General features: G+C 47.1%; 1 protein-coding gene across 10 annotated transcripts in view; it reads right to left on the reverse strand.

The window, feature by feature from the left end:
* The window catches only part of ADA2 (adenosine deaminase 2), a 67,237-nt gene that overhangs the window by 21,706 nt on the left and 21,182 nt on the right, over positions 1–24,349 (reverse strand). Inside the window, exons 3-5 of one of the 10 annotated variants that reach the window (XM_077340092.1) lie at positions 22,356–22,549; positions 3,140–3,466; positions 1,179–1,404 (exon numbers count right to left, since the gene is read on the reverse strand). In XM_077340092.1, coding sequence (XP_077196207.1) covers positions 1,179–1,404; positions 3,140–3,452 — 539 coding nt within the window. In that variant the 5' untranslated portion in view covers positions 3,453–3,466; positions 22,356–22,549. Of the gene's footprint in view, positions 1–1,178; positions 1,405–3,139; positions 3,467–5,315; positions 5,462–5,732; positions 5,948–8,206; positions 8,275–8,589; positions 8,615–12,730; positions 12,851–22,355; positions 22,562–24,349 lie in introns of those variants that run through there. The other 9 variants (XM_077340093.1, XM_077340091.1, XM_077340090.1 and 6 more) reach the window with 9 other exon arrangements.

Consider the following 24,349-nt stretch of genomic DNA (forward strand, 5'->3'; position numbering starts at 1 on the left):
AGTGACGTATCTGAGTTTATACATTTCAGCTGAATTATTTTATCTATACTGTATTTTAAATGTCACTTTAATGTTACAATGTTTTCAATGTTTGGGGACCCTATTTGGGTGGAAAGACAGAAGTGTTTATTTCATCCTCCTCCTCCTCCTCCTCCTCCTCCTCCTCATTATTATTATAAAATGTATTGCCCACCACTTACAAGATGCGGCTCATGGCGCATTACAGATTTCCAATCAAACCCCCCCAATAAAACCCTATTAAAAGAGACAACAAAATCACAATAAAAACAGAAACAACATGGCAATAATACCTTCCCCAACCTGTGCCCCCCCATCCATACATCTGGGGGAAGAAAAGAGAGTCAAGATGACCTGATTGCTGCATAATACCGGGGGGGGGTGTCCCACCACTCTTCCTCATTGCCCCCGGCCTCAACCATAGACCTGGCAGAAAAACTCTGTTTTGCAGGCCCTGAGGAATGTTGAAAGCTCCCTCAGGGCCCGCAGTTCAACCAGGAGCTCATTCCACCAGGTCGGGGCCAGGACCAAAAAGGCCCTGGCCAAGGCCAGGAGCGCTTCCCTGGGCCCAGGAACAACCAATAAGTTGTCATCTGCAGTACATAAGGCTCTGCAGGGGGCATAGGGGGATAGGTCGGCCCCAGACCATGCACGGCCTTACATTCTGTGGGTGACAACTTAAATAAACATCAAAGGTAAGGTGACCAGATTTTAACATTGGTAAAGTGGGACACCATTGACTAGGGGGGTTCTTGATTAAAAATTTGGTCTATATGGAGCAACAAAAAGTTTCATATAACTGCTCTGGGCTGATCCTGCATTGAGCAGGGGGTTGGACTAGATGGCCTGAGTGGCCCCTTCCAACTCTATAATTCCATGAGAACGCCTAGAACGCAAAAATAGTATTATATATTTTTTAAATTTCAACATAAGTACAATTTGCCCCAGATGTCCCTCCAAAAGTGGGACAATCTAGTCACCTTAATCAAAGGAGAAAGTTCAGATGGGAAAAACTTGCAGAATGCATAATTTAAAAAAAATGAAATTATTATTGTTGCTATTAACAATTCTTAACAATAAAAAAACAACAATAACAACAGCAATACAACAACAATAATGGGAACAACCACTGCCTATGACAATCCCAGTCGCTCACCCACCTGTTGTCAAACTCAGTCACATTGGGCAGCTTCTGGCGGTAGGTCTCTAGCAATAGCCAGTCGGAGCAACCAGGCGGCACGTCCGTAGGAGGATGACACTGCGAGAACTTGAACCGGACATCCCCCGAAGGGAAGAAGCAGATGTGGCAATCAGGAAGGTAGGTGGCGTTCTTTACCAGCCAATCAGCACTCAGAATGGCATAGTCATGCAGGTGCAAAACACCACCTGTGCAGGAGGCAAATGGGAAAATGGCACACACCAACACAGTGCCTATGACCAACGCTTAGGAGAACTGATATATGAATGTATGTATGTATTGGAATATGCAAGGGCTGCAGGGCGCTCAAAGGGAGATGAGGAATATCCTACAGGGGGCATCGCAGGAAATGTATATTTTGCATAGTTAAGAGTGGGAACTTCCTGATATTTTTCAAATAATTTTTCCTCTTGTGCCCTGATTGGCTCAACTGGAAACTTCCTGCTCCTTGAAGCGTATTTCCTGCTTGCTTCCTGAACAGAAAGAATGAACAGAACCGAATGTTGAGATTGCTAGGACTCCACTCCTCTTTCTATACAATGTTTCTCTCTCTTTTGAAAAAACTATTGTAGAAGAGAGAGCCTTTTTAAAGCCTATTAAAGAGAGCCTATTAAAGGAGAAACACAGGAACTTGGAGATGGCAGTGGGCTAAAGGAAGGAGGGGGCAGAATAGGAAAGAGAGGGCTGGAGAAGACATGGATCCAGATGAATGTGGTGTCAAAACCCTGTCTAATTTCTCATAAGCAGACTCTTCATTGCAAAGAAAATCTCTTTATTGAAGAAATGTGGGATGGTAGGTGAATTCCCCCCAGGCCGGGCTGAATACTGGAGATTTTTGGTGGTAAGGTGGATCACTTGGGCATGAAATTGGAGTCACTGTGGGTAGGCAGGTAGTTGTGAGTTCCTGCATTGTGCGGGGGGTTGGACTAGATGACCCTGGAGGTCCCTCCCAACTCTATGATTCTATGAAATATACAAACAGGCGCAAGGACTCTCCTTGCTGAAACTGAATCACAATTAAGCCAGCATATCTATATGGGCACCCATGATCCCTTCTCTTGTTTCAAATCTTGGTGCACAAAGGCCAGGCGCAGACAATGCCCAGCAGCATTCCCACACTGAAAGCCCACAGAAGCTGTGCTAGTCTATACAGCATTCCAAGCTGTTTACTTCACCTACCCAAGGCCAGGGCAGGTGATAACATGGGAGAGAGCACTGTGAAAAATCACTACACAGATGAACCTACAAACAGCACATGTCGGGCCTAAAGGAGGTCATGGAAACAGGTCGATGGAAAAGATGAAAATATAAAAACATGACCAGTCAGTTAAACAACGTAACAGCACAAGACGAAAGAAAAAACTTGTCAACAGGATCTTGACATGCGGGTAAAACAAGGTCAAAACATGACGTCTGATGGAAGAAGGAAAACTAGGGCCCAATGGTCCCATTCACCGTTGCATTTCAGGTCTGGTGCTTCTTGGAATCTATTATGGATTCTAGCAAAACTTATGAAGCTGAAAGTATAGGTACATTATGTACACCTAACTGGTTGAGCCAGTTTGGTACCTTTTTTACTGACCTCCTTATACAATTTCTTCTAGAAGAAGAAGAGTTGGTTTTTATGCCCTGCTTTTCACTGCCTGGAGGAGTCTCAAAGCACCTTACAGCTGCCTTGCCATCCTCTCCCCACAACAGATACCCTGTGAAGTAGGTAGGGCTGAGAGAGCTCTGATAGAAGTGTTTTGTGAGAAAGCTCTAACAGGACTGTGACTAGCCCAAGGAGGAAGGGGGAATCAAACCTGGCTTATCCAGATTAGAGGCCGCCACTCTTAACCACTATACCAAGCTGGCTTTCTTGTAATCATGCCCCTCCAAAACACAAAACCTACAAATGCCCAAGGAATTCTGAATCGTACTTACCTTTCGGCATCTTCTTTAAGATGTTGAACACAGCACTCTGATCAATGAGGGCTTTGGCCTTAAAGAAATGCATGCTGGGTGGAAAGAACCCTGTGCGCATTGCTTCAACCACTTCTGCCTCCTTGAGGCACATGAGCTTCTGGTTCACCTGCTCCTCAAGTTTTCCGAGCACAAGATTGCCCCCAGTCCGACGGGCATTCTCCTTTTTAATAAGGGAATCCCGATTCCTCCATAAGGGTAGGGATACACAAAGGGAAACACAGCTGAAAATGAGAACTGCTTCCCATCCACTTCTCTGAGCCACCCAAGGCATCGTCTTCAACCCAGCTGGAAAACATCACCAGAAAGATGAAAATTAAATCTTCATTCTTTTCAGCATAAAAGTGAATGAGTGAGGTACAGAACAGAGCTCCATGCCCTTCACCTAAACATGAGCAATTCAATAACAGGATACTTTCTCCTGTAAGTGAGACTTGAGTCCAGTAGAACTTGACAAGACCGACAAGGGAAAGAGAAAGTTGGAGAATACAAATGTGGTGTCAAAGCCCCCTCAAATTTCCCATAAGCAGACTCTTTGTTGCTAAAGGAAATCTCTTTATTGAAGAAAGCTCTCTCTTTCTTGTTGTTGGTCCCATAAGGTTCTACTGGACTCAAGGATTTAGGAATGTTTGGCCTGTAGAAGAGGAGATTAAGAGAGGACATGATTGCTGTCTTTAAATATTTTAAAGGTTGTCGCTTAGAGGGGGACAGGGAAAGATTCCCGTTGGCAGCACCCGCAATAATGGCTTTAAACTACACATAGAATGATATTGGCTAGATAGTGGGGGGGGGGGATTCACAGTCAGAGTAGTTCAGCAGTGGATGCTTTAGGCTGATCCTGCATTGAGCAGGGAGCTGGACTAGATGGCCTGGATGGCCCCTTCTATAATTCCAAGATTTTTGAGGTATCACTATAAGGTGTCTGAGAAAGGGCACTTTGACTGTTGAAAGCTTATATCCCAAAACTCTTGTCAGTCGGAACTGCTACTGGACTGGAACCTAGCTCTTCTACTGCTGATCCACACAGCTACCCTCGAAAACTTCCATCTTCAAGCATCCGTCCAAGTGGTCAACCAGCCCCACATCACATCTCTCTTATCATTCGTCAGCAAAGCCTGAGATCATGTGGTTTTTGAGCACATGAAGCGGTTTTATAATAAAGCAGACCATTGGTGCAACAAGTATACCTGAACTAGAAGCAGCTCTCTAGGACAGGGGTAGTCAACCTGTAGTCCCCCAGATGTTCATGGACTACAATTCCTATGAGCCCCTGCCAGCAAACGCTCATGGGAATTGTAGTCCATGAACATCTGAAGGACCACAGGTTGACTACCCCTGCTCTAGGATTTCAAGAAGAGGTCTTTCACATCACATACCGCCTGGTCTTTTATCTGGAGATACCGGGGCTTAAACCTGAGATGTTCTGCATGCAAAGCAAAGGCTCGGCCACTGAGCAACAATTCCTCCATTATTTAAACTTTTAAAGCTAAGAGTAACTAGAATCCTATTACATGAGTTGGCTTTTATATTCTGTTTTTTCCTACCCGAAGGAGTCTCAAAGTGGCTTACATTCACCTCCCCTTTCCTTTCCCCACAACAGACACCCTGTGAGGCGGGTGAGGCTGAGAGAGCCCTGATATCACTGCTCGGTCAGAACAGCTTTATCAGGGCTGTGATGAGTCCAAGGTCACCCAGCTGGCTGCATGTGGGGGAGCAGGGAATCAACCCCTTAGAAATCTGCATTCCTAACCACTACACCAAACTGGCTCCCCCTCCAGCACCCAACACCGATCCCCTCAATAACAGATTGAGACATACCAACCACACATGAAAAAGGGCCAGGGTCATAAAAGGGGTCATCTAATATCCTGTGTCACCTGTGCCTGAGTCAGCTCTCTTCTTATCTTTCCCGTGACTCACTATGGTTACTTTCTCCTACCTGTCTTACATTTTAGCCTCATACAGCAGCAAACGGCCTTAGGAAAATGTATAGTCAAACACTGCCCCGCAGCTTGAAAAACTACAAAAGCCAGCCTTAGGAACATTAATCCAGGAGCAAATACGAGGAAAACTTGCTTGGCCACAGCCACAGATTACATAACCTCCTCACGAAAAGGCACCCCAGCAGCTGACTCACTGTCTCGCCTTCCTTCCTTGAGAGGAGCACTCCAAACAAGTGCTTGGGCTCTTTCTCCGGAGATCACAACCTCCTCGTAAACAGGCAGGCAAGTATGGCTGACGAGCCACAACTGCCCCGGTAATAAGGAACAAAAGCTAAAGCGAGTAGTTCAGCTTCCTGTTACACTAAGGAAATCTGATACTTCGTTGCCCATTTTTAGGGACACGCCTGAGGTCGTTGCACAATCAAGGAATAGGAAGAAGGAAAAAGATACCAAAGCTTCAATCCTATGCATGCTTTCTAGGAGTAAAGACCATTAAATGCAGTGAGAATTGTTGTAGGAACCATGCAGGAAACTGGGACAAACTGGGCAAACTCTCTCTCTCGCGCGCGCACACACACGCACAAAAACACAAACACAGAGAGTGTACTCACAATGCAATCCTAAATGGTTACAGCTCCAGAGAGGGAAATACCTGGAGATTCTGGAGGTGGAACTTAAGTGGGTGGGGTTTGGAGATGGAAGGGATTATAATGCCATAGAGTCTCTTGTGGCGCAGGGTGGTAAGGCAGCCGACATGCTATCTGAAGCTCTGACCATGAGGCTGGGAGTTCAATCCCAGCAGACGGTTCAAGGTTGACTCAGCCTTCTATCCTTCTGAGGTTGGTAAAATGAGTACCCAACTGCTTGCTGGGGGGTAAAGCGGTAATGACTGGGGAAGTTACTGGCAAACCACTCCGTAATGAGTCTGCCAAGAAAGTCTGCCAAGAAAACGCTAGAGGGCATCACCCCAAGGGTCAGACATGACCCAGTGCTTGCACAGGGGATACCTTTTCCTTTATGATGCCATAGAATCTGCCCTACAAAGTGGTCATTTTCTCTAGGTGATATCTTTCGCCTGGAGATCAGTTGTGATACCAGTAAATTTTCTGCCTCCACGTGGGCCCTGGAATTCTCCTGGAATCACAGATGATCTCTCCACCACAGAGATTATTTTTGGGGCTCTGTGGCATTCCACCTCTCTTGATCTCCCCACTCCACAAGAACTCCCACATCTCCATATGGGTGCAGGAAGAGGTGGGGCAAGCTGCCATGTCTAAAACTCCAGTCTGCAGCACGGCATGAAACCTCCAGTGCATAAACGATCTAGGAGCTACAAAAAAACCTGGCCAATGGGTTGAGATTGATTATGGGAATTGCCGTGTGAAACAGGCGGGGGACTGGGAAATCTTGACTCATGCACTCTTCAGAAACCCCCCTCCCCACATGCACACGCTCGTTGCATTGGAAGCTACAGTTGTCTCTGGTAGTCACAGTTCATCGGAAAATATGGATATTTGAAAACTGGCCATCAAACTCAGCATGAAGATGGAAACAGCAGCACCAAAATAAAAGAAAACCTAATCAGAGCATCTTGGCCTAATAGCCAGGACTCCCATCCTCAGGGTTGTTGTTGTTAGGTGCGAAGTCGTGTCCGACCCATCGCGACCCCATGGACAATGATCTTCCAGGCCCTCCTGTCCTCTACCATTCCCCGGAGTCCATTTAAATTTGCACCTACTGCTTCAGTGACTCCATCCAGCCACCTCATTCTCTGTCGTCCCCTTCTTCTTTTGCCCTCGATCGCTCCCAACATTAGTAGCCCCCTAGAATTGGCAGGGGGGACTTACTGGGTGGTCAGGAGTCCTTGCTGGCAACCCACTGATGTCACTTCCATGCACACGGGAAGTCGTGTCAGTGCATTGCCAGTGCATTACTCATAGAGTTTTGCCCCAACGTCAGAGCTATTCTGGCAACCCTGGAGACATGCTGACATCAGTTCTGGGGCTGACAACCTGCCCCCCCAGCCCCTCTTTGCAGTGCAAGCCAAGGCTGCCTTTCTCATCGATCATTCGCAAATACAGCTGGGTATCGCAAAGTGGGCCATCATCTTCAGGACGGGAGCCAACATGCCTCAAATGGAATTAGAAAAATTTGGCCAGATGGGTGACCTTAGGACAGTCACTCTCAGCCATGTAGGGAAAGGGGGGTGGGGGTGGGGCAGGGCTGCCAGATCCAAATTGGGAAACTCCTGGAGATGTTGGATGGAGTTTGGGATGACAGGGACTTCAGTGGGACACAATGACGCACAGTCCACCCTCCAAATGATCCATTTTCTCCTGGGGAACTGTTTTCCCTAGGGTGGAGATGAGCTGTAATTCCAGGGGATGCCCAGGTCCCACCTGCAGGCTGGCATCCCTACAGCCATATCTACCTCACATGCTTTTTGGGAGGATAAACTGGCAGAGAGGAGAATAATGCAAACCACTTGGGGGGTCTCCAGTGCAGAGAAAGGTGCAGCAGAACATTTGTTATCCATCTAACTTGGCTACGGTTGGCAAAAATGATCACTCTGGCTGTTGCTTCACTCGATAGGGCCACAGCTGTTTCGGGCTGGAGCAGAACCGCTGATTCAGGGTTCTAACTACCGTTGAGCACAGCAGTCGCCACCAGCTGGTGAGTAATCTGCCGAACAAACCTGCATTACAAGAATACAAAATTAAAATGGTACAGAAAATATGAAATACGAAAAAAAATAGGAATTCGGTGCCTTCCACCTTTCCTATTCCTATGAAGTGAGTCAGAGCTTGCTTCATCAAATGCATGGTGTGTCCAGCCCAAGGAGCTGAACATATACATAGCAACGAAAAAGTGTCTTCAGGAAGAGGGCAGAGAATAAATGCAAATATCAATAAATTGTTTTAAAAAGAGGAGACACCTAAGAGTTGGCGCTCTTTTCTTTTTTCCCACAAGCCCTTTCCCTGTTGTTGACATGTTAGTCTTCAAGGTACTATGGAAATCCTGTTCAGTTTTGCTACGACCACCAACAACACAGAGAGAGAGAGAGAGAGAGAGAGAGAGAGAGAGAGAGAGAGAGAGGAGGCAATCCCTCCGAATTCCTTTTCCTTGACTCATCTTCATCTGGTGGATTCCGACCACTTTAAACCATGCCCTTTCTTGCTTCAGGCCAACAGGCGGAACTAGATAAGCCCCATTGTCCTCTCTCTTAGTCCAACTCCTGGCTTGATTATTTTTTTTCTCTTCTTAAGCAGATACCAAGGGTCTTCCCCACCCAGAAGCTAACAATGGAGGAAATTTCCTTTGAGTGCGGGTTAAGCTGCGCTGGCTGCGGTTGCGGCGCTGTTGCCATAGAGGAGACCCCTCCGCGCATTCCTGTTGTATTTCTCAACAGAAGCCATTTCTTGCCTCCTTCCACTCTGACCCTGTTCAAGGGACCCGAACAATTGCTACCTGCTGGCATGCGGCACAAGAGGGCCTCGGGAGGTTGACACAAAGACTTCTTTCACAGGACGGGCTTGCCCTGGAGCAGCCGGGACTGGAGGCGGCCGAGTGAATAGCAGCCCCCCCCCCCTTTTCCCTTCCCAATCCCCCTGCCTTGCATTTCAATCAAAGTCAACAATCAGCTTGGAATCCCTCATGCTCGGGGCTTTCACATTTGAGTGGCTCATCCTATCTGCCGTTGCCCGGGCCGGCTGATTTGAAAGGGAAATAAATGTATTTCGTCCTGGGGGTTAAGGTGGAAGGTAAGAACAGAGGGGTGCATGCATTCAGGCCACCCCCATCAACACCCCCGCTCCCGAAGTAAGGGATTGTATGAATCAAAGACCACCTCAGAGTGCATCTACCCTACCTACGCTCTGGGAACAGGAGTTCTGCGGTGGGGGGAGGCCTCACTGGCCAGCTACAGTTCCCAGGGTTCTTTGAAACAAGAAATGATACACTTACGTGGGCACAGAACTGACCGACATTTGTAGTTCCAATAGGCTCCTATCTAGCATTGCCAGCCCCCCCCCCCCGGCCATCATGGGGGGGATGGAAGGGTAAGGTTGCCATCTCAAGGCTAGGGAAGTTGTGGAGATTTGGGAATGGAGCTTAGGGAGGACAGGGACCTCAGTGGGGCACAATGTCATACAGCCTGCCCTCCAAAGCAGGGGTAGCCAAATTATGGCCCACCAGATGTCCATGGACTACAGTCACCAGGAGTCCCTGCCAACTGGCCATGCTGGCAGGGGCTCATGGTAATGGTAGTCCATGGTCATCTGGGGCCACCCCTCCTCCGAAGCATCCCTTTTCTCCAGGGGAACTGATCGCTGTTGTCTGGAGAGATGTAATTCCATGTGATCACCAGGTCCCACCTGAAGGTTGGCATCCCTACCTGTGTACTAGGGTTTCCAACCTCCAGATGGAGCCTGGAGGTATCCTGGTATTACAGCTGATCCCTGGATGATATAGATCAGTGCACCTGGAGAAAATAACTGCTTTGAGGCTAGACTCCATGGCATTATACCTATGTAAGCTCCCTACCCACCACAAACTGTGTCCTTCTCAGTCCCCTGCCAGTTTGCAAACACTGCATTTGGTGATCAAGCACCTGGCTTCCAGCAGCACTCCATGGCTCCTGACCATGCCACACATGGCAAGGGGTGCTTGGCCCCAATGGGAGGCTGGCAATGGTATGGCAGAGATTCTGGGGACCCATCTTGGACCTATGCCCAGGGCCCCAGAATCGCTAAGGCTAGCCTGATGGAACTTCCCGTTTACAGTCGAGAGTCACTTGGAACTCAGCTTTTAGAATTATAGAATAATTGAGTTGGAAGGTATCTCCAGGGTCATCTAGTCCAATCACTCACAGAATGCAGGAAATTCATAACTACATGCCCACCCACAGTGACCCCAGTTCCATACCCAGATGAGCCCCACCCCCCACCCCCCGCCAAAAAAAGCACACACACAGACAAACACACCAGAATCCCTGGCCAATCTGGCCTGGAAGAAATTTGCCTTCTGATCTAAGTGATGATTGACATTTCCCTGGGCCTGCAGGAAAGGGCCACAAGAGCCAAGGACCCACACATCCCTTCTGCCTAAGGATTTCCCCTGAAACAGACCTAACATCCTTGGGATTAAGGCTCCCAAATCCTGCTCCGTCTTTCTCTTGATCTCAGTGGGAAATATAAATGTGGAAGACTTGGGCACGCACAGTTGGGAATGAGGGGTGCCGAGGAACAGACTCTTCCGACGAACATGGTTATCAGCCAAGCCTGGCTGGAAAAGCATTTCAAGATGCTGGCTGAAAATCCCACCAGGGCAGCCCCACAATTTGCTTCAAATGAGGCAGCTTCGAGTTTGCCAGCGCTGTTGGCTGCCTCAATTAATCAGAGGAGAGGCCAGCTGCAGACTGCACGGTCCAGGCTGGCTTGCATCACATCTGGCTTGCAAGCACATTCTATCCCCGTAGTCCATGGCCGTGAACCCGTCATTGTTTTACTGGGTGACCTTTCCTGGGGGGGGGGGGGATTACTGCATGCACAAACCAGGGAGCCCCTGTGGGAAGGGATCAGTTTCTGGGAGATGCATGGCGGTTAATTGCTTAAAGGAAAGGCCCTGTCACAGAAGGGGCAATTTGCAGGCACGGTGAAAGTCAGCTGCCACTCACATGCTGCCAAGGAGCTAGAGGTATTTCCCAAAGGCAGAACGTTGGCTGCCAATAAATTGCATGTCCTGCAATATTTTATTGCTGGGTAAAATACATTTGTTCCTTTCCTTAGAATCATAGAATCATAGAGTTGGAAGAGACCATACAGGCCACCTAGTCCAACCCCCTGCTTAACGCAGGATTAGTCCTAAGCATCCTAAAGCATTGACTTGCACGTCATTTGCCTCTGTCCCTTGTCAGTTGCAGAAAGGAACATCTTGTGTCCCACGCCATTTGGTAACTTTTTTAATTCTTAGGGGTAAATGTTTAGGAGCTGGGTTTGAAAACCAGAGACTGCCCTGTTTTTATCATCAGTCAAGCTTAAAGCTGCTGTTTGAACTCTTCACACTACCTGGTGGAATGAGCTCCAGGGTCCTGCGGGAACTTTCGGCGTTCCGCAGGGCCTACAAAACAGAGCTCTTCCGCCAGGTCTACGGTTGAGGCCGGGGGCGGTGAAGACAAGCTGGGCCCCCCTGGTGCTAGATAGCACCCGTGCCAAGTGATATAGATGGCCCTCCTCCAACCCCCATTATTAGGTGTCTTGGCAGGGATAGGTGTTTGTATGTTAATGTTCTGTACTGTTGCTGTTGCTGCTATTATGTTGCTATTATGTTTCTGAGCCTCCAGGGAAGGGCGGTATATAAGTATGATAAATAAATAAATAAATATTATGTTCTGTTTTTAATGGGGTTTTATTTGGGATTTTTAACAAAGGGCAATTGTAACCCTCCACGAACCAGTCCTGGAATTGGCAGGGAATAACAACAACAACAACAACAACAATAATAATAATAATAGATCAAGTGGTACATGTTGGTCACGAGCTGAAATTTTAATCTGAATTAGACTTTATTTTTGTATTTCAGATTTCATAATTTTATTAATATGATTTTAACTACATTGTCGTCTGCCCTGAATCTGCTGCTGATAGACTAAAAGTTTAAATAATAATTAAATAATACATAAGTGATCCCATCCAGATTTCAGTGCGATTTTAGGTGTTTGGGTAAACAGCATGTGTGATCACCTCTCCATGCAGCGAGAAGTACCATGGGAGAAGCTTTTCAAACCATGACCGAATGGCCATTGGTTGTCTGCCTCTCCCTGACGCCTAATAGAATTAAGCCCCCCCCCTCCCACCAAAAAAGTGAATGCCCTAAGCAGTCAGGTATAAATAACTTCCTCCAAATGACATCACATTGGGAACAAAATAAAAACGGATGCTTATTGACGAATTCTATTAGCCTTGTCTAAAACCATTTGAGTAAATTAAGCCTCCCCTCGGTATTTTCCCTTCTGGGTCTGAGGCGTTAACGCATGCAACCGGAGGATCAATAATGATAGCCATACCATCGACAGCAGATCCTGGCTGGGGACCAGGAAGGTTACATCTTGGAAAGCCAAAGTGCAGCGGGCACCGGCGCGGGGCACCCAGAAGGGCCCCGCTGACCTGGAGTGGGGTCCCTGGCCGGCTGGCAGCCCCCCAAGGGCGTCACTTAGACTGACAGATCAGAAAGCTCTCCTTCTACAATCCATGGCTGGGGGCACAGCTGTCCCACCCTAGGGGATGCGGTCTGCATATTTGCATGCACGGCAACTAATGCGCCTCCTGCAGCGCACTGCCAAAGCTCCTGCTGGCAGACGGCAGCATGCTTGCACGAGGTTGGGAGGGAGGGATGGGGGGAGAATCCAGCAAAAAAAAAAAGCCTTGTGGCTCCATTAAGGCACATCAGCCGGCCTGAGGGCAGGGCAGCTGCTGACTCTCCTGCAGCTCCAGAAGGCTCTACCCAGATCCTCCCAGAGGCCACGGTTGGAACAGGCCCCAGAGGGCACTGCCTGAGGCCTGCGCCCCAAGCCAATTGCTCTCCGGTTGCTGCTTTTGCCATGGTTACGAACCTGTGAAGGTAGAGAGCCTGAGAGAAAAGAGGCTCTTGCTTTCTTCCCTCCTCTCAGCTGCTTTTGTCTGTCTCTCTTTCTCTGGCCTGGCACCACAGCTGAGCAGATAAACAACTTGCCACCTGCTCCCACCTCTGAGCCCGCCTCCCCTCCCAAACCCGACACCCTTTCTCCACCCATTGGCTCAAGACTCGGCCCGGGCCCCCTCCCTCCACGGCGGGCGAAGGCCGTGGCTGCTCCAGTTTCTCGAGGATAACCGCACACCACCGGGACTCGCCGAGCCGCCTGCCAGTTTCTAGCTCGGCTGGAAAATAATCAGCTTCAAGGCTGATACAGCGCCTTCTCTTTCTCCCCCCCCCCCAGTCCATTAACAAAACACGCTTTCGCATTTGAATAAAACCAGTTGGTGGCCGCAGTAACAAAGCATCTCGTGACACTGTTAAATACTGACGAATTTATTGCGACTTACTAGAAGAGGCCCACTCAAAGGAACAGGATTTAAAAGGGGGGGGATTCCCCCCTCCCCAACTTCTCCCACCAGTAAAGCAGCTTGGAGCAGCCCAGTGTGCTAAAAGGGGGGCAAACCTGGCTTTCTCCACCCGTTTTACACCCTGGGAGCAATTTGACATCGCTGGGAAATGCCTCCTTTTGAATACATCTCATTTACTTCCCCCTGATGTGCTTAGAGAGCTGGAGGGTTCTGGACGGCCTGTCGCAGTGTCCTCTTTTGCATTCATCTGGAGAGAACGAATTTATGGCAAGGTTTACCTGGCAGGGGGCATCTCTGCGAAGTGCAACTGGGAAACGGGCATAGCTTCCAAGGGACCGTGTTCGAACTGCCTAGGAATTTCAGCAGCTCTTTGACTAGGCCGAAAAGAAGTGGCCTTCCACAAGCGTCCTGTACTTCTTAGGGGACAAGCTGCAATGGGTTCCCTTTGCATGGGGATGCCACTGTGGCACAATGTTTGGATCAGGGGGATGACAACCCTTTCTCCCCTGCCTTATGTATGTGAGCTCCATAGTGCTAATGCCTGGCTTTCTCAGCCAGGGTTTTGTGATGGCCCTGGAAGGGTTTCCCGAATGGATAGGAGTTAATTAATTTTTTTAATACTCTTTAAATCTGTTAAACATTTATTGGGTGATATGGCCATATATGGGCATGTTGCCCCACCCACCAAAATGGCCAATGAAGGGCCTGGGGTGGGAAAAAACCTACACAGCTTTGCTTCCCAGCCATATTCTGCACAATTGTACGACTTCTGGGTTTTTTCGAAGCCTGGAGAATGTTTCGAGGGTTTCTCAATGGTAAAAAAGTTGAGAAAGGCTGCACTATGCTAAATAAGGAACATACAGTAGCCAATGGGAGGCCTTCCTTACATGAACTTATGGACCAATGAACTGTTTCCATTAAGGGCCAATCAGGTTTCTTGGTAGGCTTGTAAGAATGTACACAAGTTGCCATGTTCTGCTGTTCTATGTTGGTTTGGGGTTGGGGTTGAATAAAAGAGCTGTGTTTTTGAAGAATTTGTAGTCTGTGTCTACCAAACCCACAGACTTATCCTGTACCTATATAGGCTGGCGCCCTGACCTAGCTGGCCCATGAGAGCTCAATCTTACCAGATCTCAGAAGCTAAGCAGGGTCAGTGCTGAGACCCGGCATGGCGGAGTGGTTAAAAGCAGCTGCCTCTAATCTGGAGAACCTATTTTGATACCCCATTCCTCTTCCACATGCAGCCAGCTGGGTGACCTTGAGCCAGTCAATGTTCTCTCAGAGCTCTCTCAGCCCCACCTACCTAACAGGGTGCCTGTTGTGGGGAAAGGATGGGAAAGCAATTGTCAGCTGCTTTTAGACTCCTTTAGGTAGTAAAAATCAGGATGCAAAACACAAGCTCTTCTTGGGTTTGATTCCCCACGCCTCCTGCACATGCAGCTAGCTGAATGACCCTGGGACAGCCCAGTATTCTCAGAGCTCTCCCAGCCTCATTGACCCCACAGGGTGTCTGTTGTGGAGAGAGGAACGTTAGGCGATTGTAAGCCGCTTTGAGACTCCTTCGGGTAGATAAAAGTGGCATATAAGAACCAACTCTTCTTCTTCTTCAGTAATATCAGGGCTCTCTCTACCTCACCTCCCTCACAGGGTGTCTGTTGTAGGGAAATGAAGGTTAGGCGATTGTAAGCCACTTTGAGACTCCTTTAGTTGGGGTACAAAAAATAAACATTTATTCTTCTGGTCAGTATTTGGATGGGAGACCACTGAGGAATACCAGAGTTGCTAAGCATAATAAGGCAACTGCAAAAACACCCCTTGTGACTTTCATGCCTTGACAACCCTACAGGTTCACTGTAAATTGGTTGCAATTTGATGGAACTTTCCACACATGAACGTAAAGTCTGGCGAAGGTACTGTCAGCTGATTTATCTCCCATTTATGGTCTTAAAAGATTACCTGAGGGCTGCTTCAAAGGCACCTAATGGTGCTCCCCTCACCTCCGATCATCTTGAGGAAGTCTGCAGTACTTTGCTTGGGCTGGCTTCTGATGACCAGATGTATGCAGGACAAAGAGCCTAAAGCATTGGTGATGGTAGAAAGTGCTGTCAATTTGCAGCTCTTATGGTGATCTCACAGGGCATGGATGGCCAAACTGTAGCTCTCCCGATGTCCAGGAACTACAATCCCATGAACACCTGGGGCCTTTTAGATCGCCTCAGCTCCTTGCAGGAGACAACACTGGAGCACATGGACAAACGTTTAACTTGGTAAAAGGCAGCTTTACAAGACTGTCCAAGGTAGCCTTCACAAGAAGTTGTGAATTTCCTGCATTCTGCTGAGGGTAGGACTACATGACCTTGGGATCCCTTTCAACTCTATGATTCTATTTTATGATTCATTTGGTGGTTGCTGGGGTTTTTTGCTGACATGGTGACCTCATAGTATTTTCCAGGCAAGAGATGTTCAGGTGTTTTGCAATTGTCTGGCTCCATGTCATGGCCTGCCTGTTCCTTGGTGGTCTCCCATCCCAGTATTGACCAGGGCCAACCCTGCTTCACTTCTGATCTCTGACGAGATTGGGCAAGCTGAAACTATCCAGGTCAGGTCTAATTCGATATAGTAATATGGACTGAACATAGGAAGATGAAATCCAGGAATGCTTATGCCACCATGAATGTTTTCAAAACCCCACCAGAATCTTCGTAGTGTTTCTAATAGGTATTCTAAATCTTTTACCAAATTAATGCAAGGTTAATGGTGCTGTCCGTCTCGGTCCCTGTGGACAGGAGCAGATCGATGTATGACTCTATGAGTGCTTGTTTACTCTGCTTTCCCTCCAAAGAGATCTAGACAGTATCATCTTGTGAGGTGGGTTAGGCTCAGAGTGAGCTTTCATAGCAGAGAGGGGATTTGAACATGGGGCTGGGATCCTAAGCACAGGAACCCTGCTATTCCTACAGGACACCACCTTTCTTGCCGTTCTTTCCCACTGCAGCCTTCTGCAAAAAAAACCCCGCCCCATTGTACTCTCTTGAGTCAGGAGACCCTCCCCCAGGAAGGAGTGGGTCTGTGTGTGGGTCATCCAAGAAGTTTGGGGAACTAAAATCAGTGTAACTGTTGTAATATTGATAGAACTGCAGCTTATGATCCAAGCCTACATTCTCACCAGGCCAACTGGCCATTTTAATCACTTTGTTACAACAGCTCTGAAGGGTGAAGGTGTTTCCCAAAGGTTGTGGCCAGTGTAGTTAGGCCATATTACATCATTCACAGCAGCACTACAAGGAAAACAACTGAAAAAACAACAAGGACGCAACAGGGACATAAAAATCATCTCACACCCACAAGAAATTCAAATCATTTAAAAAATGATGTACTGCTAATAATTATAATCCATAAAGCTAATCACAGGATTTCCTCCAAGGTATTAGAAGGCAAGAATCAACCAGTTGCTTTTGGAAATGCGAAAGGAGGAGACTCAGGGCTGTTGCTGTGAAATGTAGTAACTCCGCAGGGTTTTATGACAGACATCCAAGCCCACAGGAACATTGAGAAGGCATTTAAAACGCAGGGGATTTAAAGTTAGACATGTTTCATCGTTAAAAAGACATTAAAAGGCCTGCATGGGTGGAACATCTGCTTTAGAAAACAAAGAGAGGCAGTATTTTAATATAGTTAGTTAGGAATTTATTTCCTGCCTTTCTGCTGCATTCAGGGTGGCTTATAGTATTAAAAGAATCATGCATCAATTTGTTTAAAACAATATGAATCCAGCAAATAAAACTCATTAAAATGTTTTAGACGTGATTCATTCAAATGAATGTCCAATCTCTGATCTGACTGCAACAAGCTCCTACTGAGAATTCTTAAGGGATGCAAAATTTGTTGTTTTCTTTGGTTCCACAGAATTCCAATTAGTGTAATACCAATTTAGTTTTCATGGCAGGAAGTAAGATCTATGGAAGGTTTTGTGAATGTCTAATAGCTGGTCACTTTGGCAGCCTAGTAACATGCGATCAGACATTAGCTGAAACAAGACCTGGGTGAAATAATTCTAGTTCTAATCCAAACTAGAAGACGAAACAACAAGTAAAATTTGGAAAGCTTCACAGGTATTATTCTGGTGTTTTGCTGTCTGGTTTATAGTTCTAGACTTTCAGAAAGACTGGGGAAGGGGGAAAGTGAAGAAAGAGTAATTCAAGAGTAATCCCAGCCTGAGAGAGGAACGCCTGGCCTCGACCAGGGCCAGGGCCTTTTTGGTCCTGGTCCCAACCTGGTGGAATGAGCTCCCAGGTGAGTTGCAGGTCCTGCAGGATCTTTCCGCATTCTGCAGGGCCTGTAAAATGGAGCTCTTCCGCTAGGTCTTTGGTTGAGGCCAGGGCAATGAGGAAGATCACTGGAAAATCACCCCCCCCCCTTCCAGGGCTGGTGTTTGCACCTGGGCATTGCCAGCTAGGCCCTCTCTCCTCCCCGATAGTGGGTATTAGTCTTGGGTGTGAGGCTTGTGTTATTTTGCCTGTTCGAAGTGTATTTTTATATTGTATCGGTATGTCCTTTTAATGGGGGCTTTAATGGGATTTTTAATGACCTCATGACCTGCCACAAGCCATTGTATGGGAGTGGCAGGATATAAATCATACATACAAACAAACAATTCAGTAACCAATGCTTACCAGGCACCACCTTTATACTCAGATATAGCCAACAAGCAGGTAACACGATCTAGTACGTTTATATTTCCAAATACTGTTTACTCCAATGAGATTCCTGACTCATTCATCTGCTTCACTCTATATTTCACCCAGCAACACTCCCAAAATAGCTTAGAGGGATCAAAAAACAATTAAAAGCTACTTAAAGTTGAGTCCAAATTTTTCAGGGAGGAGGGGAAATGCTCAGCCCAAAGCATGCTGGGAGAAAGCCTCTTGGGCTGCTTCCTGCCCTTCTTCTGAAGGCCCCATTAATGGTGGCTGGAAGCTGGAACAAGATCATCACCCAGTTCTGCCAACATGCTTCCTATCATCATTCTAAAAGCTCGATCAAAGCCAGTAGGACAGGGGTAGTCAAACTGCAGCCCTCCAGATGTCCATGGACTACAATTCCCATGAGCCCCTGCCATCATTTGCTGGTAGGGGCTCATGGGAATTGTAGTCCATGGACATCTGGAGGGCTGCAGTTTGACTACCCCTGCAGTAGGACATTCCCTGTATATACCTTGATTCTATATAAAGCATAACAGCTTCGGTTGGCTTGCTATTTTCTCCCAAACCATGCTAGCCACATGATTTTACTTCCATGTGCTGGCATAAAAACACATTCACCTTGTCCTGTTCCCCCCCCCCCACACACTCCTTTTCAGTGTTGTGAGAAAGGCGGATCATAAATATTTTAATAAATAGCGTTAATTTTTAATTCATGCGCTGCAGGCTACATGGAGGCCGAGGAGGAATGGAGGCCAACGACACGCTCCCCCCTCCTCACAAAAACCAACATCTGCTATGTCATCTTAATATGACTGCACCACAATCTGTAACAGACAAGATTAGGGCAAACCAGATGAGACATAACAGACTGGTGTTGATGCACCTGTGATTACTGGGTGTTTTTTCCTTTAAAAAAAGATGCAGGAGGCAATTTAGGAGAAGGTTGACCTGTCCATCTTGCACCATGTTCCCAGCTGCTATTAGCCATGAGGGAGTATTTAGCATTTGCTTTAGGATGATTTGGGCTGATCCTGCGTTGTGCAAGGGGTTGGACTAGATGGCCTGCATGGCCCCTTCCAATTCTATGGTTCTATGATTCTATGAGTAGGACAAACTTTCTTGATTTTTTTATGGTTGAGAAACCCCTGAAACTTTCTTCAGGCTTCAAGAAACACCAAAAGTACCATGATTGTACTGAATATGCTTGGAAAGCAGAGCGGTGTACACGCCCACCAAGGGCTCCTCCCCTTCCCACTACCTCCAGGCCCATCATTGGCTATTGGGGGGGGGAGGCAATCAACATTCCCACATATTGTCATATCACCCAATAAATGTCTAAAATATACATATAAACAATTAATTCTCCCACCCATTTGGGAAACTTTTCCGGGACCATCAAGAATGCTATGGAGTCCACCCTCCAAAGCAGCCATTTTATCCAGGAGAACCGATCTCTGTTGCATGGGGATGAGCTGTAAAACTAGAGAAAGACCAGGTCCCACCTGAAGACTGGCATCCTTCGTACATCTAAAATTCATTTCTCTGGAAGTCAGTGAGTCCCGTTGTCCAATAATACTATCATCTCATGGAAGAATGGGCGCCAATTGTGAGATGACTGCAAAAAGGCATTTAGTTAAGCGAGCTCAAGCTAGTCTGACCTCGTCAGATCTCAGGAGCTAAGCATGGTCATCCCTGGTAAATACTTGGATGGGAGACCACCTAGGAAATCCAGTGCTGTTACACAGAGGCAGGCAATGGCAAACCATCTCTGAATCTCTCTTGCCTTGAAAACCCTACATGGTCACCATAAGTTGGCTGCAATTTAGCAGTAGAAAACAGTTTAAAGTTTAACATTTGTGGTGATCTTTGGAATTCACGGCACACGTACAGTACAAAGTTTTTCTGTTCTACTTTATTTGTCCTGGTGTCCTCCAAACAGTTATAGGAACTGCTTGATGAATCTTCCATTAGCCTCAAAGAACTACAATTCCCAAGGTTCCCTGGGAAAGAGGGACTATTAAACTAGCTGAAACCTATACGATAGATGACGCCTTTCATTCCTGCAGCACACGGGCAGGATTAAGTTTTTAGCAGAATGTTTTTTAACACCAGATGGCCAGCTTGATCCTCAAACTATTAAGCACTAAGCGCCTAATATCTTTAGAATAACACATTAATCATCTCATCCCCGGATAGCAGAAAGGGCTTAGCCCATATAAACTTGACATTTCCCTGTCAGTCAGCCAAAGGATGACCTCGTATGCATAGAGCCTCCTGGTCTCCAGAGGGAGCAATTAATGCCACGCACAAGGTTTTCCAGATGTGACGGGGGTTGTTGGTTCCCATGGGCTGCAGCGTCATGACATTCTGATGTGCAGCCTAATGCTTTCATATGTCAAAAGAAGATTTAAAACTCTAAAGGAGTCTCTGAACAGCAATACCGGATTTCTCTTACAGAAGGAAAGTATGTGTACCCTTCAAAGCAGAAGAATGCGATGGAGAGCAGCCACTCTAGACCCAATCTTGTTCCCATTAACATGCATTTATAATAATTATTTAGTTAGTTATTATTTATATTACTCATAGTCCACCATTAATTCAAAAGAAATTCCGTCTCAATCCGGAATAAGTTCTTGACATTTAGAGCGGTTTCTCAGCGGAACAGGCTTCCTGAAGAGGTGTTGGGTTCTCCATCTTTGGAGATTTTTAAGCAGAGGCTGGACAGCCATCTGACAGAGAGGCTGATTCTGTGAAGGCTCAAGGGGGTGGCAGGTTACAGTGGATGAGTGATGGGGTTGTGAGTGTCCTGCATAGTGCAGGGGGTTGGACTAGATGACCCATGAGGTCCTTTCCAACTCTATGATTCTACGATTCTATGATTCTGACTTGGAGTCAATGTGGATTATAACAGAGTGGTTCAATACAATCTACAGGACAGCAAAGAGGGGACATGATTGCTCTCTTTAAGTCAGCCTTTCTCAACTTTTTTTAGCATTGAGAAACTCCTGAAACATTCTTCAGGCCTTGAAAAAAACCCAGAAGTGGCATGATCATGCAGAATATGGTCAGGAAGCAAAGCTGTACACATGCCCACCCAGGACCCCTCCCTTTCCCACCCGCTCATTGGTCATTGGGAGCGGCTGACATGACCATATATGGTCATATCACTCAATAAATTTTTAACAAATATAAAAACAATAACTCACACCCATTCCGGAAACCCTTCCATGGCTGTCAAGAAACCCGAGCATTTCACGAAACCCTGGTTGAGAAAGCCAGATATTTGAAAGGTTGTCACTTGGAGGAGGGCAAGGAGCAGTTCCTGTTGGCAGCAGAGGATACAACCTGCAGCAATGGCTTTAAACCACATGCAGAACGGTATCAGCTAGATATCGGGGGGGGGGGGATTAAAAGTCAGAGTAGTCCAGTTGCGGAATTGGCTGTCTAAGGAGGTGGTGAGCTCCCTCTCACTGGTGGTCTTTAAAAAGCAGCTGGGCAGATACTGTTCATGGACACTTTAGGTTGATCCTGCATTGGTTTGGATGGCCTGCACAGCCCCTTCTAACTCTATGATTCTATGATTAACGATGCAATAGGAATTATTAGTTGTAGAACTAACCAGAAATCTCAAAAGAGAACTGAAACAAAGCATAAGAATTAACACAGCACATTAAGTGATGTAAAAATAACACTGCAGGATCCTACTTTCAGCAATCTATATATAGCAATGTGGGTCACAGTTCCTAATATTTTATCCAAGTAATTTTATGACACATTTTGTACTGTGCAACTCTACTGCCTGCGCAGAAAATCCCTCTGGACTAATTCATTTTTCTATATAGTTTGTGAAAAGCCAGGAGGGGGAACCCTTACATTCCATAAGGTGGGGAATCCCCTGTGAGTTGACTTATGCTGAATCCAACCTTATCACAGAGTGGCTTACTCTAAAGCAACCTTTCCCAACCTTTTGACCATGGAAGAACCCCTGAAATAATTTTCCAGACTTCAAGGAGCCCTGGAAGTAATATCAGCTGGCCACGCCCCCGTCACACTCCTGGAAGTGACATCATTGACACACCCTTAGCTTTCCTTTTGCTCCCTCACCTCCCCTTTACTACTACTATGGCAGTTCTGCCTCATGCAGGCCGGAAAGAAGAGTAGGAGCTGAGAAGACAGCCCAGACACCCCCCCCCTCACACATACCAAGCCATTTCAGAGCTCCCATGGACCCCCTTCAGAAATCCCATGGAGATGCCTGGTTGGAAATCCCTCCTTCAAAGGAAATGAGCACGGCCACTCACTGCTTCCATCCAAATTTTGAATGCAACTCCAGCTTGTGCGAATTTTCTGTTTGGTTCTTTCCCCCTCTCTGCCATAGCAAGCAGGTTTATCATTGTCAACAACACATTATCATCCCGCTAAGATTGTTTACCCTCTTCTGTTGGGCAGGCGCACTCATCGGATCGAAAGGCCTATCTGTTCCGAAGAATCCCCACTTCCCCCTCCGTCACTCCAGTTCGTGGTTATCCCCTGAGCCCAGCTGATGAAAGACACAGACCTGCTTACAGAGAAGCAGCTCTCGGTGCCTCTCTTGTTCCCCAGAGTCCTTCTCCGCTGGTCTGATATCTAAGTGGAAAGGAAGAAAATAGGCTGTCAGTGGGGTTGCCACCCAAATGATTTTCTGAATTGATTAGCTACCTCCCCCCCCCCCCCCCCGTAGATCCCGAGGCTCTGTAAGAAGGTATCTTTGCAGTTCTCCCAGGCTGAAGTAATAGCACAGACTAGGGGAACAGGAGGGGAAAACCTAGCTAGGCTTTCCCCCCTCCTTACAGAAACAGAAAACGAGACAAAGGAAAAGGCAGCGGGAAAAACAACCTAAAGGGGGAACTAACTAACTGCCAGAAAGGAGCACAGATTGTAACAGTCGGAGACCACCTTGGGGCTGCAGCTGGTTTTGTCTCTCTGACTTAAAGGAGCAGTACAGCGGGCATGCTGGGAAAAGACCGCAAACTGAAGAGTTAATTAATAAGGGATGGACAAGCAGGCAGAGAAAAGGGAGGCTTAAATCCGCAACTTTTTCTGGAGGCCAGGGCTCTGAATAAAAGATATGCTAAGCAGAAGCCTGCTACCCAAGCTGGTTATGGTCAGCAGTTATTGTGCTATAGCCTCTGCACAAAGCTGATGTAAAACAGTTTGCAATGTGTGTGTGCGTGGGGTGTGTGTGCATATGAAAATCAACAAATATTGAGCATGCTAATATAAGGAACTCTATCTCAAGGAATAGTCTGCCAGACCCCTTTAGCACATAAAGTCCCCAACATGTATCAGATACACTCCTTTGGCCTGTCCCAGTTTAGAGTCTGGGGAAAAGATGGATTGAATGAACGTATTAATTTTTATTTGTACTTCTCCACTTTGGAGCTCAGGAAGGAATAGTTCTCACGGGGCTCTAAGTGGTCTCCAGTCAATTGTAGAGGTTAAGAGTGGTGGCTTCTAATCTGGCGAGCCAGGTTTGATTCCCCGCTCCTCCATGTGCAGCCAGGTGGGTGACCGTGGTCTTGTCACAGCCCTGATAGCGCTGTTCTGACTGAGGAGTAATATCAGGGCTCTCTCAGCCCCACCTACCTCACGGGATGCCTGTTCTGGGGAGAGGAAGGGAAGACGATTGTAAGCCACCTTGAGACTCCTTCTGGTAGAGAAAAACGGCACTCTTCTTTTTCCTCTCTCCATCCCTCGCCAAAATATGTATTTATTTATTACACTTTTATACCGCTCTCCCTTGCAGCTCAGGGCAGTTCACAGCATAGATCAGTGTCCAAATTTGACTATAATATGATGTACAGCAGTGGTCCCCAACCCTTTTATCACCAGGGACCACTCAACGCCGGGGACCACTCACCGGGGACCACTCAACGCCTTTTACTGAGGCCGGGGGGGGGGTAGTTTACTCCTCTACTCTCAACCACTGCGCTAACGCTCTCTGATCGCTATGGTAATGTTTAAACATCCCTTCAAAATAAGATACAGAAACACCACAACAATGAAGTGTGTTGTAAAGGGCTGGGGGGGATGAAGTAAAGGGCCGGGGGGTGGAGAAGACGTCCTTCGGGCCCACCTCCAATTAGTCGAAGGACCATATGTGGTCTGCGGCCCACAGGTTGGGGATCGCTAATGTACAGTACTCCAAAAATTTAAATCAGCAACTTGTATCAACATCATTAAACATTTAAACCAGGGATTCCCAACCAGGGGTCTGCGGGAGCTCCAAAGGGGGTCCACGGCCTTTCTCCTCCTACCTTAATGGACTTGGCCACAAACTAAGAAATGGGCTGTCTCTGCCCAGAGGGCTTCACGGTTAGGCCATGGATATAAAACTCAAAGTGGGAGAGTTGGTTGTGGTATGGTATGGGGGTCTGGGCTGTCTTC

The sequence above is a fragment of the Paroedura picta genome, chromosome 5 (assembly GCF_049243985.1).
Source record: "Paroedura picta isolate Pp20150507F chromosome 5, Ppicta_v3.0, whole genome shotgun sequence".
NCBI classification, from domain to species: domain Eukaryota; kingdom Metazoa; phylum Chordata; class Lepidosauria; order Squamata; family Gekkonidae; genus Paroedura; species Paroedura picta.